Source organism: Harpia harpyja, chromosome Z, assembly GCF_026419915.1.
Source record: "Harpia harpyja isolate bHarHar1 chromosome Z, bHarHar1 primary haplotype, whole genome shotgun sequence".
Classification (NCBI taxonomy): Eukaryota; Metazoa; Chordata; class Aves; order Accipitriformes; family Accipitridae; genus Harpia; species Harpia harpyja.
In genome coordinates this window covers 10,182,604-10,198,635 of record NC_068969.1, presented here as the reverse complement: position 1 = coordinate 10,198,635, position 16,032 = coordinate 10,182,604, and the positions used below count along the sequence as shown (strand labels likewise).

The window sequence follows — 16,032 nt, the reverse complement described above, 5'->3', positions numbered from 1 at the left end:
AGATAGAAAATTCACATCCTATGTCTTGACTCCTGTTTCTATTGCTTTATTTGTTCCTTTTCAGATATCTATTGTCTTTTCACATGCATTGCACAGGCCTTTCTTTCCTAACTTTCTGGTTTTGCTTCTTAGACATGTTTGCTTCCAGATGTCCCATGTCTTTTGCTTATTCTTTTCCCTTATATTCTTTTCTCTTTGTTCCCTTGTCTGCAACAGGTCTTCTTCTCCAAAGTCTGTCTTTGTTCTGGAAAGCAGAGTCACAGGACAGGAGGAGGGCAGTATACTTCCTTTTCCCACATGCTCCTGTTAACTCCCTCAAGCTCCTGTTTTTTTGAGACTTGCTTAATCACACTGTACACCTTGCTTTCAAGAGATTGTTTTGTTTTGTTCCTCCAGCCCTCCACCAGGGTCTTCTCTGAGATCCATTTTCTAGAAAGTGGGGTGTACTAGATATGCTGTCTGTATTCTGGGTTTAGTAAAGGGGTAAAAGTTTTGAAGTGCACATCTGCTCAAAACAGCGAGTTACATAATGGAGCTTATTGTGTTCAGAGAAGAGCCACCAGAATGTTTAAAAATATTACCAAACAATGAATGACTTTACGAGCTTAATTTTGTGTGGTTTAACAAATAGGAAATGACAGAGCAAAGAGATTACAGTCTGTAGATACCTACCTGAGATATCTTCATTAAAAAAAAAAAAAGTCCTCTTCAGTAATGAAAATAAATATATTGTAAAATACAGTGTGTGGAAGCTAGAGGTAGCAAATGCACACTAAAATATGGTGTGTATATTTAACAGTATTCATGTAATTTTATGACTTGTGTTATACAGGAAGCCAGTCTAGTTTTGTTGCAATGGTTGCTTCTGACTTTGTGACCACAGATATATGTAATCAAACAGCATTTTTTCCTCATGCCTAAATCTTTGTTTAAGTGTAGAATAAAGTTGATACATTGAGGTCCTTTCCTTTAATTGCAATTGCACCCATGCATACTTCTTTGCATATTGTGTGCTGACAAATTCCAGATCACTGATATCTTTGAATATCAGTGATATCCAAAGTTGATTAACACTGATTAATATAATAAAAAAGATGAAAAGGAAACACACTTTACATTTCATTCTTTCAATAAGAAGTACTCCTGAGCACATAAATCAGGTCAAAAATGGCTCGTCTCTTGTGAGGCCCCACCTGGAATACTGCATTCTGTTCTGGGGTCCCCAACATAAGAAAAACATGGACCTGTTGGAGCAGGTCCAGAGGAGGGCCACAAAAATGATCAGAGGGCTGGAGCACCTCTCCTGTGAGGAAAGGCTGAGAGAGTTGGGGTGGTTTATCCTGGAGAAGAGAAGGGTCCTCAGAGACCTTCTTGTGGCCTTTCAATACTTAAAGGGGGCTTATAAGAAAGATGGGGACAAACCTTTTAGTAGGGTCTGTTGTGATAGGACAAGGGGTAATGGTTTTACACTAAAAGAGGGTAGATTTAGGTGGGACATAAAGAAGAAATTTTTTATGATGAGGGTGGGGAAATACTGGAACAGGTTGCCTAGAGAAGGTGTGGATGCCCCATCCCTGGAAGTGTTCCACTCAGGTTAGATGGGACTTTGAGCAACTTGATCTAGTGAAAGATGTCCCTGCCCATGGCAGAGGGGTTAGACTAGATGATCTTCAAAGGGCTCTTCCAACCCAAACCATTCTATGATTCTCTGATCTTGTTCAGACACTTCTGGGCTTAAACCAGTGATATTACTTAAGAGAAAAAATCAGAAATGAGTTGCCTACAGATATGGCATAAAGCTCATTCTAAGTGTAGGGTATTGACCATCCTGAAATATAGCAACAAGAATTTAGAAGTCTTTAGAAATGGTAAGCTGTAAAGTAAATGAAAATATTTGTGGTTTACCTTACTTGCAGAAAGAGCCATCTTTATGTATTGATCCAGCTTTGATATTTCAGGTATGGGTTTGATTCTAAAAAAGTGTGTAATGTGTGTTTGCGGTGCAACATACTGTTAAGATTGCATGAACTTTCACTTTCCCTTGTCTTAAAAAATAAACCTGAATATTCTCTGTATTAAATTGACAAAGTTAAAAAAAGTATATAGTAAGAGTAGTCATCTATGGTCTGTTGATAGCATGTGTGCATATGTGCATTTAAATGCAAGTTTTATTAAATGTGAAGTTTCAAATATTTGCTTCTGATTGCTTGTTGAATGCCCTACGAGCAAGATTTTTCACAGACATAGTTTAAATTTATCAGGTATTTGAAATGATGTTGTAAGACAGACAGGAATGCTGTATTATTTACAAATGTTCCCCCCCCCCAAATGTTCAGGAAATGTACTGTAGCACTCTTGTTGTAAGGACTGGATATGTAACATTCATGAAACATTATTGTGGAAACTTGTTTGTAGAGTTAGTCTCCTTTCCATTGTGGAATATTATTTTCTTCAGCATCAGGACACATACCAATTGTTTCATGTTCCGAGAGAGATTTCTGCTAGGTCCAGCATAGAAATAGCCCTAAACTCTCTCGCAGAATATCTGCAACACTGTTCTAATAAAGGAGATGAGAAAGAAGTATTGATTACTGCTGGAAGGAGGGGATAGATTAGGGTGAGTACCCTGACCTATATCACAAATCCTGCTATATAATCTTATGTCTTTTAACAGATTTAGAGGGCCTGACTGGAAAAATCTGCACAAATATTGCAGTGTTGTAGAACTCAGAAGATGTTTATTAGTAACATTTAATACTAAGCTGCTTCCTTAATATTACTGCAAAGGAATCTTCTTTGTGATTCGACACAGACCCACGTAGTTTTTTAGAATGCTGCTAATGTGTATAAGTCTTAATGGTTTGAAGGAAATACTGCATCTGTTCCTATTTCGGTTTCTGAAAGATTGCCAGACCCTGTGCCACAACAAGAGCTGGTTGAAAGTTTTCCAGTTGAAGTTTTCTGTGGGAAAATGCTGATTCAGCTGAATCAGAAGATTTTATGGGAGTGTGCCTATTCTTTCAAAACTTCTAGTGAAAGCAAAGCTATCTAACTTTCTATTCATCCAGTAAGTCAACCCAGCTCCCTTGTGGCAGTATCCATTGGGAGCTCTAGGCTGTCTGTATTATCTTCGACCTACCAGGTTCCTCACTTTCTAGCAGTTGTCCAGACAGGAAAACTTTCAGGTTTCCTGGGCAAGCCAGCAGCCTGTCTGGTATATTTGCAGAATTGCGGGTCCTGTATTGTTCATACATAAGGGAACAGTACCTTTGATTCCCTGAAGAGTCTGTGAATGAAGGTGATGTCTGGCTTCTCTTCTGTCTTGTCATCAATGATGTTTTTGATAAATTATTCTGAAATAGATTTTAGTCTTCAAAATTTGTGAAATTTCTGGCTTCTGTTCCCATAAAAAGTTAATACAAAACTGATAGTGACAATTTTTCTAGAGATAGGAAAACTAGTTTTTACACAGCTGTAATCACAGTATGCAGAGATTGATTAAAAATAAACTTTTCCTTGGAGAGTTGAAACTTGTTGTAATAAAGTAGAAGTACAGAAAATGCTTCCAAAAGTTGTTAGCTATTTCTCATAAAGCTTAAATGTTATTCTGTGATGTATAAACCTTCTAAAGAGTGTAACAGGCTGTGCTGTAAATTATTTCTGCCATGTTATATTTGCAAACATGTAAAATACAAATGAAGTACAAAAAGCCAGACTCTTAAAGACTTAGCTGGAGAGATTTGATGAGGACTACTCCCACATGAGATGCCATAACAGGTCATGTAAGTATTAATGTATTTCAGTGCAAAATCATTCTAAAGTGCAGTGAAGCTTAGGTTTTGCTTTTATCTTCAATAATAGGAGTAGAAAATTTCTAAAATGAAGTCTGATGGAGCAAGGTGACTTGAGTGTAATATCTGAGTGCTACAATAATTTATTGTTGTGCGTAAGCCATGGTAGCTTGTAAAATTCTTTTTTTCTCTTTCAGTATTTTTCTTTTCACACAGTTTCTCCAAATGATAAGATTTAATGACAGTTCTTCCCCTTTCCTTTTTCCATTCCATCTCAACTTTTTACTTTGCTTCTTTTTAAAAAAAAAAGTTTATGGAAAAATGTTTAGTCAACAGAACAGTTAACCTCTTAAAAATGTTCTGTTATGTCATTTAATAGAAAGGTTACTTGGTTTTTATGGTCATTCATACAACCTTTGCTCTATGATACGAGTAATGCTGATTCCATGGACAAATATTAATAACATTTTTAGTATTCTGCTATTGGAAATCCATCATGTTAATAAAGTTACACTAACATACTAAGTAATTTAGGTTGCATTTTACCTGTAACTTGAGAAGTTGTTATTCAAAAAACCAACTCCATAATTATATTAGATATAGGCATATAACCTAAAAGCTGGTTGGATCCAGAATGGGTGGTGGTGGTGGTGGGGTGTGTGTGTGGTAGGTTTTTTGCTGTGGTGGGTTTTGTTTTGGGGTTTTTTTTTGTTTTTAAAGTCGCTCCTTTGTGTTTTTTAATTGATTTTTTTTGTGGAATAGTCTTTCTCTTTGAACATACCCTTCAGGTAAGGAAAATACTGACTTCTGTTTAATATTAGCATCAGCATTTCAGTATCAGGTACTTTTCCAGAAAAGAAACAGCTAGTGAGGTAAAAGATAAAAAACAGCAAGTTTTGCATTCCAAGAATTTTTTTTTTTTCCTTTGCACTCTGGCACTTTTTTCTCTTTTGGCCGGAGCTCCTTTTCTGAAAGGGGATGCAGTCAATTTGGAAACTTGTAAGATGCACGAAGGGGTTTGGTATCCCTCTCCAAAGTGCATTACTTTGCCTATATGGCATGAAAGTATGTTTGCTGTCATGGAAGACAGCTCTCCTCGACTTCTATTTTAAATTCCTTTGTCTCAAGATTTCTTATTGAAAAGTTTTACATCCTTTTACATCACTGAGCTCTTGTCTGGATTAAAACACACTGAAAAACTCTTCAGACAGGAACGACAGCATATTTGCATAGTTGTACAACCTAGAAACGTATCTGCCAGTGAAAACTGGTATATCACAGTGTGATGCAAGTGAATGAATCTGTATTCAGCAGCAGGCTAGATGTATTTTTTCCATTTTCACAATGTTAGCAGTAGGCAAAATTTGACAAGTCTTTTTTTTTCTTTTCTTTTCCTTTTTTATTTTTTTTTGCCCCTTTCATCTTATGACTGTGTTTTTTGGTGGTTTTTTTGGTTGTTGTTTTGTTTTGGTTTTTTTTTTCCTTAAGTGAAAATTTGTATTCTGGACTTTTTAAGTACCTGGAAGGGAGCTGACTGTATTTATCAGGATTCTGATTCACACAAAAATTTCCTGCTTATGTTGTATGACTGTAAGCAAGTGCATATCCTGCTGTTCATTTAAAGCTATTGTCTTTGTATGGTTGTACTGGTATATATGTACCTATATCAGTATATTGTTATTAATTTACTGTGGTTCTGATTGTGTGATTGCACAAAGCTGTTTAGTGAGGCATGATCTTTCACAGAAGAAATGTGCTTTTACTCTGCTAATTTTCAACTAACTGTTTTGAATTAGGTTATTTCAGTGTTATACTCCTTGCTACAGTCATAATATCATGATTTTCTGATGTTTTCAGCAGAACAGGGTTTGAATTGAAAATTTATTTACATATGAGTAAAAGGAATTAGATCTAATAAAGACTTGTAAATTTAAATTTTTTACATTACTTTGGTTATGAACAATGCAGCTGGCTATTTGCGGAAGAGAAAAGCCAAGAAAGAAGCACTGAAGTCAGTCCTCTTTTGGGAAACACATCCATCTGCTTCTACAATTAATTATATTGCAAAGCCATTTGTGATTAATTATTAAGGCATTAATTATTAAGGGTGCTAAAAATCTTAATACAGTTTGCTAGTGAAATGCTGAACATATTTCAGTGGCGTCAGACATTCAGGCTTAAGATCACTGTACTACAATTACTGTGGGAGTAATGACAGAGAATATTCTTTCTTATTCTTATTCTGGAATTCATGAATATTTGCCTGCAGTATATTGTATCTCATGATTGCAAAGCCCAGATGAAGAGAGAGAATCAGGGCTTTAACCTGTCAGATCTTGAAAATCCTCCAGAGATGACAACACCACCTCTCTGGGCAACCATTTCCAACGCTTATACTCAAAATATAACACTTGTAGATATTGCAAGGCTACTTTCAGGTCCCCCTTGAAGCCGTCTCTTCTCTAGGCTGAATAAGCCCACTTCCCTCTGCCTCTTCTTAGAGGGCAAGTGCTCCAGCACCCCTGCCCTCTTGGTGTCCCCCTGCTGAACTCATTCAAGTTCATCAAGTCTGTCTTGTACTGCAGGGCTTAAAACTGGATACAATACTCTAGGCGAAGTCTAACAAATGCTGAGTAGAAGGCGACGCTATCTTCCCTTGATCTACTTACCGGTTATGTTCATGTTAATACAGCCCAGGATGCTGTTTGCCGCCTTTGTTGCCAGGTCACAGTCCTGGCTCCTGTTAAACTTGCTGTCCAACAAGATCCTCAAGTCTTTTTCAGCAGAGCTGCTCCCCAGGGAGTTGGTGCCTGCCTGGTAGGGCTGCAAGGGGTTCTTTCTTCCCAGGTACAGGATTTTGCTTTCGTCTTCTGTCAGATTTCCTAAGGTTCTTGTCTGCCCATTCGTCTAGTGTGTCTAGGTCCCTTTGGATAGCAGCCCTGCCCTTAAGCATATTGACTGGTCTCCCAGCTTGGTGTAATTTACAGGCTTTGTGAGCAAGCACTCTTGTCACCTCTTTCAGGTCACTGATAAAGATATTAAACAGGACAGGTGCCAGTATGGACCCCAGGGTACTCTTGTTACTGGCTTCCAGGTAGAGCACAACCTATTAACCACTACCCTCTAATCTTGATCATAGAACTACTTTTTTACCTTGCTAGTTGTCTACCTATCCAGACCATAATGTCTTAACTGGGATACAGAAATATGGGAGACAGTGTCCAAAGCCTTGCTAAAGTTGAGGTAAATGACACCCACTGTTCTTTCTTCATCTACAAATCTAATCATTTTATCACAGAAGGTAATTGGGTTGGTCAGGCATGATTTACTGTTTGAAAATCCCCCCTGACTGTTCCCAATTACCTTCTCCTTCATGTGATCAAGTATGTTGTTCAAGAAGACTTCACCATAACGTTCCCAGGGAACAACATGAGGCTGTCAAGCCTGTAGTTCCCTGGTTTGTTCTTTTGGTCTCTTCTTGACGATGAGTGCAACATTTGCCTTCCTCTAGTTGTCAGGGATGTCCCCCAGTTTCCATGATTTTTTGAAGATGCTAGAGAGTGGGCTTGCAAGGACATCAGCCAGTTGTCTCGACACCCTTGGATGCAGCCTGTTGAGTCCTATAGGTTTGTATGGGTTGAGTTCTCACAAGTAAGCCCTGACTGAGTACTCACTATTGATAGTCCTCTTGCTTGAACCCTTTCATTAAGCAAAGCACAGAGGCCTGAGAGACCTTGTCGTTGAAGACTAAGGCAAATACTTGTATCCTACATAGTTCAGATTAACTTGAATTTAAGCTCAATTGCTCTGACTTTATGAAGACAGTGTGGATATATTATTTCTATGCAGACCTTCTAATTGGCTCAATCTGTGCTATGATTTATCAAATGAACTATTATGTGACAGCTTACTTTTCTAGGCAAACTGTCTCTGTATCCTAAATACTTTCATTAATGGAGATATATGGGAAAGCTCTTTGTGTGGTTCATTGAGCGTGTTCATGTGACATTATTTTGCAGAGAAGCTGTGAAGTTCTAATGCTAATTTTGGTGGGACTCTTTCACACTGCACAGGTAGAATCCTCTCACACAGCTCTTATAGTGTGAATTATTGTTTTTGACTCACTAATAATGGAAAAGATATCGTCCAATAAGTTTTTATTTTCCTTACAAAAGAATAGTGTTATTAACTACAGTAAATACGATTCTTTGGGATGTGTTGTCCCACACAGGAATAGGATTGGCTAAGAATAAGTGTTCTTTATTTCTGTAGTTGAAGGCATAAAGGGATATTCAGGATATTCTGCTCAGGGACTCTAGTCAGAAGTATCTGTATGCACTCCAGCATGTTTGGTGAAAGAGCATCATCTTCCGAGAGAAAAATCTCGAAGTACCACAGTTACTGTAAATTAAGTCATGTTATCACTTTATTTTTAAGTAGAATTTCTCTGGGAGCGAAAATTATAAGAAAAATACAAACTTTGATTTCATATTATGAATACTTATCCTGTCAGATCTTGGAAAAACTCCAGGATTTCAGACTATGAATATTTTTATTTGTTTATGAACAGCTTTTTGTAGTGCAAAGTAAATAGTTAAAATCTTTCCCATTCAAAAACCTCTATTAATTTAACTTACATAAAAATAAGAAAATAATAAAAGAAAATTTCTCTCAGCCTGAGACTTATTATAGCGTGCCATCTAAATGACATTGTTTAGTCCTTATATAGCTTTGATTCCATACGGATTTGTAACAGTGGTTGCTAAAACTCAATCTGAGTTTCATTTTTATTTTAGTACCAAAAGTTCACGTGCTTTTTGGAACTTTGTCCTAACTATCCTGTGTCTTAAATTGCTAGATTTGCCTAGCTGTATTATGAAAGAAGGTGTTACAGGAGTTCTGGTTTTGCTTGCTTTTAGGCAGTCTAGTACTGGTGTACTCTTAGAACTCAGGAAAATAAAACTAATTTTGAAAAAAGAACCAGAAACAAAGTTGTAGTTGAACAGAGCGATTCAAGCTTAGCTTATCCTGGTTAAAGGATCAATTAAATTTGTATTTTTTTCCCCAAATTATCTTTCTAGGTTAATATCCTGATCTTACTGAATCAGAGTTGGGATTTTTTTTCACTGACCTCTGTGGAACAAGAACTTCACCCTGATCTCTGATTTTTGATGGGTGGTTGCTCCTTCACGTTCTTGAACTGATTGTCTGGCCATCTGAATCACAATGTTCTCAATTTCTTAATAAATGTCTTCAAACAGGGCCTAAAGCAGATTTCCTAATAAGTCATTTTGCAATGCACTTTTAAACAGAAAATTATGTGAGAAGTTTGTGTAATCACTTTTTTAAACTTTGACTCTCACTGAAGAGATTTAGTCAATTTTCCAAATGACTGGCAACAACAAAAAATCAGTGGATGTTTTCAGTGCTGTACTGGCACAAGTGGCAGCCATTGGCTGTGATGCAGAAATTTTTTAGTGGTTGTGGTTTTGTTTATTTTGGGGCTCATAATAAAAAGTGCTAAATCCCTTCTTAGCGATGTGGCTGCATTAGTGGAGAAAAAGGATATGAGGAGACAACCTTTCTTCCTCTTGACAGCAGGCAGAACTCTATGGAAATAGGGAAACTCAGCCTCAAGCTGAGTCACATAATGAAGTGGCCTGTCATCCTGCAGTGATGATGTACTGGCCTCCCTGTGCTAAACTTTGTGTTTAACAGCTTGGAAGAATAGCCAGGTCTAGATGGTTAGCAAAGCAAACAAGGTATGTTATCATGTACACGTGGAAAATAGGGCATCTTCCATTCTCCCTTCATCCCTAACTGTGTAGGAATGAAGACAGAGTTTTGACCAGAATGTATTCTCCACAGACTACGCAACAGATCATACCATTGCACATTTTTTTTGTGGTGGTGAAAGAGGTCTGAATTCTGCACTACTTTAAGCCAAAATCAATAGAATTACTCTTGGTTTATGGCAATATGTGCAATCTGTATTTGTACCATCTATTTTTGCTATCTTATTTGATGTTCATGCAAGTACAGATATACTTCTGTTACGCTTTAATATAAGTTTTGTATCATTTTCAATACTCTTTTACTTAGGATACAAAAATAGCTTCACTTGAGCGCAATATAAGAGATCTTGAAGATGAAATACAGATGTTAAAGACAAATGGAGTTCTGAATACGGAGGACCGAGAAGAAGAAATCAAACAAATAGAAGTTTACAAGAGTCACTCAAAGTTCATGAAAAATAAGGTAAGGTCTATTAATGAAATAGCTTAATGCTGTTTAAATAATGGAAACAAAAGTTTTAACTTGACCCTTTTCAACACAAGCAGCTCTCTGCATGTCAGCTTTTGGTAAATCTCTACTATGCAATACTCAGTAGCTATGGAGGAGTGAAGCATTTTGGATAAATAAAAATGTGTTCATGTTTTGACTTAGGAAGAGGTAAGGAAGAGGCCATTTCAACACTTTTGCAGACACTACTACAACCCTGAATCTATACCATGTTCCCTTTTCCCTTTCTTGCATACGGTGTTTTAATGTTGGCTTTCTGAATTAGTTCATAATTTTGACTTGCACCATTTTGGCACAACTTTAATTGTTCATTTTTTTTCTGGTTTTGACGGTAGTTTTGCAGTAAGGACTGCTGTTCCATAGATGATGCCAAATTGTAATATTCTAGTATTTTAAAGACTTGCAATTTGATGACTTTGTTCCTGCAGAGTACCTTTCATTTCAAATTATTGTACATAGATAATTATGAGTTGACCACAAGCAGATAGTAAATGTGTAGTGATGTAACACATTTCCTGGTATCAAGCTCACAAAACAGTATTGCTTGTTCATTGTTTTAAAATACATCAGAAGTAAAGCTTGATGTCTAAATTGTTGTCCCAGATGGTCTTTTTAGCTCCTTTTGTTTTGATGTGCTCAGCTACTGTCTAGTTAAAGATGAGCACTCCAAATAGTCTTTCTTGTGAGTTCTAATATTACTTTTCTGATATTTTTATAATTGCCTTAAAAATTGTAATAAATATATATAACATTACAATTTGTGCTGGTTTATTCTCAGCTCTCTACCTTAAATGTGTTTTGTTTATGAAGTGATAAAATGCTGAATTAAAGTACTCGATAAAAAGAAAAAAAAAGTTTGAAATTATGGAGACTGAAGCTCCCATTCTCATATAAATAAATTCAGGTTTTGGAAATAGCTTTTTTTTTAATATTATTTACAAGCTAAACTAAGATGGGGTGAAACAAGTCACAGCAGCCTGAAGTGGAAACACTGGAGGAAAGCCAGCCATCTCATCTCTTGCAGTGGTGTTAAAAATTTGACCATAATGCCAGAATAAAATCTAGGCAAACAACTTTAGTAGTCATGATTATTATGAAATCTTATTTTATTTTAAAAGTCTTTCCATCCTAGTTAGTTGTTTGTTCTTATTCTGTTTAATATTTAGGGGTTTTTGTGTATGTGGAACTTGTGTATGTGAAGTTCTAAGGAACCGAGATGGATTGATTCATGTTTTCCGAAATGTGTACTTGCAGCTCTGAAAAAAACTGCTTGAGGAGGAGCTGGTACTATTACCTTTCTAGGGGCCACGAGAACAAAAAACAGTAGGAGTTACTTGGCTTGAAGCATAGTTCTCTGCCTACCATTGTGTGTCGATAATAAAAATACTTAGCAATGTTGTTGTTTACGTGCAAAGTTTGCAATATTGAGTAGATAAATACCATTACCACTCTCTTCAGAGTTGGGCAAGCTAAGATTCAGAGAAAGTATGCAGCTTGTCTATGGTCAGATAATGAAAAGGTGTCAGCACCTTCTGGAGAATCAGAGTTCTCTGATTTTCTGTTTTCTTGTGTAAATTAGACCTTCATTGTCTTCTTGACAAGATGCTTTTACTTTGTCTGAATTCCACAGTGAGTATAGGAGTAAGAAAATTCACCACTGTGTAGTATTGGATCCTGAAGATTTTCCATCAGAAGAGCTGTTACTATCTCCCAGTTTGGAAACTGTAGTATCTTGTAAACTACATCACAGGAAATGCTGGTGTCTTGGGACACTGGGGCATATTTTTATCTTCTCCTGGGGGTTTGTGCTACAGAAGAAATGGAAGTGTTATTGTCCATGTGGAATTAATTCAGATTTAGTAAAAAAAAGAAAAAAATCAAAGAATATATTTATTCTGTTGAAAAAAGTAGCTCTTAAGCTACTGAAAGGTGGCTAAAGTTCCTAAGTAGCATTATGATCAGGAAAATTATTCTGGCTATTTAAACATCATCAATTTCAAAGCAATTCAGTTTTAGTAATTTACAGCAAAACTCTTAATGCACCTCAGAAAATCCGTTGATATAAAAATAATTTACAAAGCCTAGTATTTTGTTAACAAACTTCTGATGTTTTTGAGAGGAAAAGCTTCAGTATCTTTCTGTGGCACAGAAAGCAGACAAATGAGAAGACTGTTAAACGTGCCTTGTTTTGCCACAATCTTCTGATCTTTGACAAATGCCACATTCTGATGAAACTTTGTCTGTTTTCTTTCACCAGTTCTTTTCTTCCACTTAAAATTGAGATTTGCAGCAGAAGATATTATTTTTATCATTCATCTGAGAACTTTCAAGGTGGAAAAGTATTTATGTAGCTGTCAGCAAACAGATATTATTATACCTGATCTGTTGAACCTGAGATTGTTGATAAATTCTGATAAACAGAAGTCTTGATTGATGGCAAAAAGCAGAACAAAACTCTTCTCACAGTTAACATCTTAGGTGCTATATAGCTCTTAATACTTCCCATTTATTCTTGAAGTATAACTTGTTTTAAATCTGTTCTTGATTGAAATAAATGTGAAGGTATTAAATGGAGGCCAGTGCTGAATATTATTTATTGTACGTGTGTGGCAGAGAATGTTGGGAAGTGTTCCTTGTCTTAACTAATTCTTAGTAATATTCACTCCTTCCAAATATATAGGCTTTAATTTTGACTTGCAGTTAAATAGATGTTGTAGAAATGAGAAAGAAAACTTGCTTAGATTTTTTTTTTCTTGCCCACTTGATGAGGACTCTCCTTGCTCTGTTTTTGAAGGGACAAAAATTGCCATCACTCATATGATATAGAAATTGTCAAAACAAGTCTTAAAGTTTTCATGACTAAGGGATATGAAGCTTCAAATATCTTCATTAAAGATATGAAGAAAACATATAGGATGGTAAGCATTATTAAAAATAACTTCCGCTTTGCAAGACTTCCTTCTCTTACTAGGGTTCATCCTTTGGCTAGCAGCCAGATATTTAAAGAAACAGGTGTGAGTTTGCACTCTGGAACTCAAGTAGTTCTTTGAGTATTAGAACTCTCATGCTATCGACAGGAATGAGTATGAAAATCTAGTGATAGTTTAGTACAACTTCAGCAAATTACTGTTAAGATGAGTTTTAAGAATTGATTAGGCTGTAACAAGGTGCTCTGTAATTAATGTCTGTATGTAAGAACTTTGAAGTATGAAGGAAGCATGCAAGTCCTAGGTCATCCTGTAGAAGAAATATACAGGAAAAGAACTACAGCATATTTTTGTGGATAGGCCTGGAAATATGATAAACACTTCAAAAATAGACCTTGACCAATAATAACCTGTAGAATCTACAGATAGGCTTGTAGAGTCTACTGTATACAGCCACTTAATTTGCATTGCTACCGTTCTTCCTTTACTTAAATCCTTCACTTTAAAAAGCAGTTGTCATTTGTCACATAAGACCAGATCCTTATGATGCATAAATCAGCGTAGTTTCATGTAATGGAATTATTTACTTAAAGATTTAGCCCATTAATTTAAATATGCAATATTCAGGGGAAAAGCTCTGACTGTTTGTTTTATTTTGTTTTCCTTGTTTTCCCAGTTACTCTGTGTAATGTTGTGTGAGATTCTGGTGTATAAAAATAATGTAAGAAAAAGGATAATGGTTTTCTGGAAATGCTAGTATCTAAGGAACTGAAATTATGGAAGGTGACAGCATCAGAAATTGAGAAGGAAGACAAAGAAACTAGGGTTTCAGGAAAGGAGGTGAAGCAAGATATTGGGCAATGTTGAAAAAGTGGTGACAGGTAAATTACACATATGAAATATGTGGGAAGGTCAGGATCAGAGGACAAACTTGGAGTTCTTTAGATGCAACAGCACTTATACCCAGACATGTAGGTTATCTTCATTGTAGTCTTTATAAAGTACAAAAGTGTTTTTTGCCTTCGTTGTTTTTGTACTGAGATTGGGAGATCTCCTTGAATCATAACTGTTGGTATTCTATACCACTTAAGATATAGCAAAGTGAAAATGTTTGCACATCTGCTAGAGGCAGAAATTTGTTTCATGCTCTGTTTAATTTTTTTTTACACACTAATAGATAATGCAGAATTTTGAAAAAGCAAATATACCCAGGTCTAAAAATTTCTTTTAAAAAGTTATGTGGTTTCTCGTTATGCCTTTGGTATTTTTGATACTTATTTTTTTTTAAATTGAAGTTTTATTACATTTTCACCATTATACTTTATTTTAATAAAACACCAGCCAAAAGCGTAATTATTCGACACATTTTTTGTGGTTTTTTTTTTTTTAATTTTTTTTTTATTTGAGAGCTCCAACACGTTTTTAAACTCCTGGCAATTTGTAGGTCTTGTAGCCAGAACTTTATACTAAACGGATTCTGTTTCAAAAACACAAAGAACATACCTCCCATGAAAATGAAGCTTTTTTTGTTGTTGTTGATTATTTCTCAGGGTGTGGGCTGTGTCATGGAAAAAAGCGGGAAGAATTTCTACAGGAGATTAAGCACCTGTGATGTTCACATGGGTCTCATAAAGCATGTGATGTAATTCAGATTGGCTGCAGATCTACGTTTTGTCTTTATATCTTGTAGACAGATTTTCCCATTGTTCATTTTGTATACATTTTTGTCTTGGTTGCCATACTTGCTTACATATTCTGGCAAGGGGTGGAGGAAGGTGGTTTGCTTTCAAGAGAAAATTTTCTCTACCAGTTTAAGTGCACTCTTACATTTTCTTGACATCTGTTTTTTTTGTATGCTCCTTTTCTTATTTTGATATTTTCAGACTGTGAAGGTGATTGCTTTTAGTGCCCGTATAGATTCTTGATTTTATACAGTAGCTCAGGGGTGGCTAGACAAGTACCTTAACCAGGTAGACAAACATACTGATATTTATAAAGAGAAATTAGGAATAAATATGTTAAGATGTGCATATGGACTATAGTTGGAAGAAACATCTTTTAAATTTAATTTTTAAGAATATACTTGCGATGTAAAACAAAATAGAAATATTTTGATCAGCAGTAAATGTTTTCAGTGACTGTGCCATACAATATTGAATCTGTGAAATATTTTAGTATGTGCATCTTTAGGATTTGGTTGAGTAGGGTCAGCCTGTGGATACATATTCTTTTTTTTCCTGGGGATTTTTGTATCACCTTCCATCTAGCTCTTCTAGATTTCTTGTATCTCAAATGTCTGTTGGGATGCAGCTGATGGGAGAGAATGGAAAGAGCTCTTCTAGCACTTCTCCGGTTGTTGCAGGATTGAAACTTGAATTTTAAAGAAAAAATCTAGGCCTTACAGTCATCAAAAAACTTTCCAAATGTAAAGGAAGTGTGGTTTCTCTGAGTTATGCAGATGCACTGAGGCGTTTTATTTAAAATAATCCTCATGAGATGATGTATCTGAACTCATCTGGTGACCAGTGTTATTTCACAGAACGTTAAGAAGAATAGTTATGTCACCTAATTCACCATCCTTTAGCATCATTCTGTGTATTGTCCAATGCTTTGTTCAGCTTCATATATTCTAAATCCACCACACTTTTGCATTCTGTGGTTACCCCTCCCATTTATCATTGTGGAAAGGGAAGAATAATCACAATTCCATGACATTTACTGACGAACCTTAAATTCACTTAAATTCAGAAGCTCCGTCTTAGTGACTGCGTTTCTGGTGTTTCCCCTAGGGTACGCTTTTACAATCTCGCAGACCTTTCACTCTGTGGAATTTTTTATAACATTTTCCCCAGACTTCTCTTAAGTTAATCTCTTTGGCTTGGCTTTCCTAGTACCTGAGAATTCCATATGAACTGCCAGGGAGGAAAAAAGGAGGTGGGGATGGTGGGCAGCAGTACATTTACAAGAAGGTGGGCAGCAACACATTTACAAGGTTAAAATTCCACTTCTCT

The 16,032-nt window shown here is 36.0% G+C and overlaps 1 protein-coding gene across 10 annotated transcripts in view; it reads left to right on the top strand.

The window, feature by feature from the left end:
* The window catches only part of ERC2 (ELKS/RAB6-interacting/CAST family member 2), a 542,890-nt gene that overhangs the window by 132,848 nt on the left and 394,010 nt on the right, over positions 1–16,032 (top strand). For all 10 annotated transcript variants that reach the window (XR_008233624.1, XR_008233625.1, XR_008233622.1 and 7 more), the window contains one exon: positions 9,894–10,049. Coding sequence is in view for 1 of the 10 variants with exons in the window: in XM_052777994.1 (XP_052633954.1) it covers positions 9,894–10,049 (156 nt within the window). In the remaining 9 variants the exon portion in view is untranslated. The remainder of the gene's footprint in view (positions 1–9,893; positions 10,050–16,032) is intronic.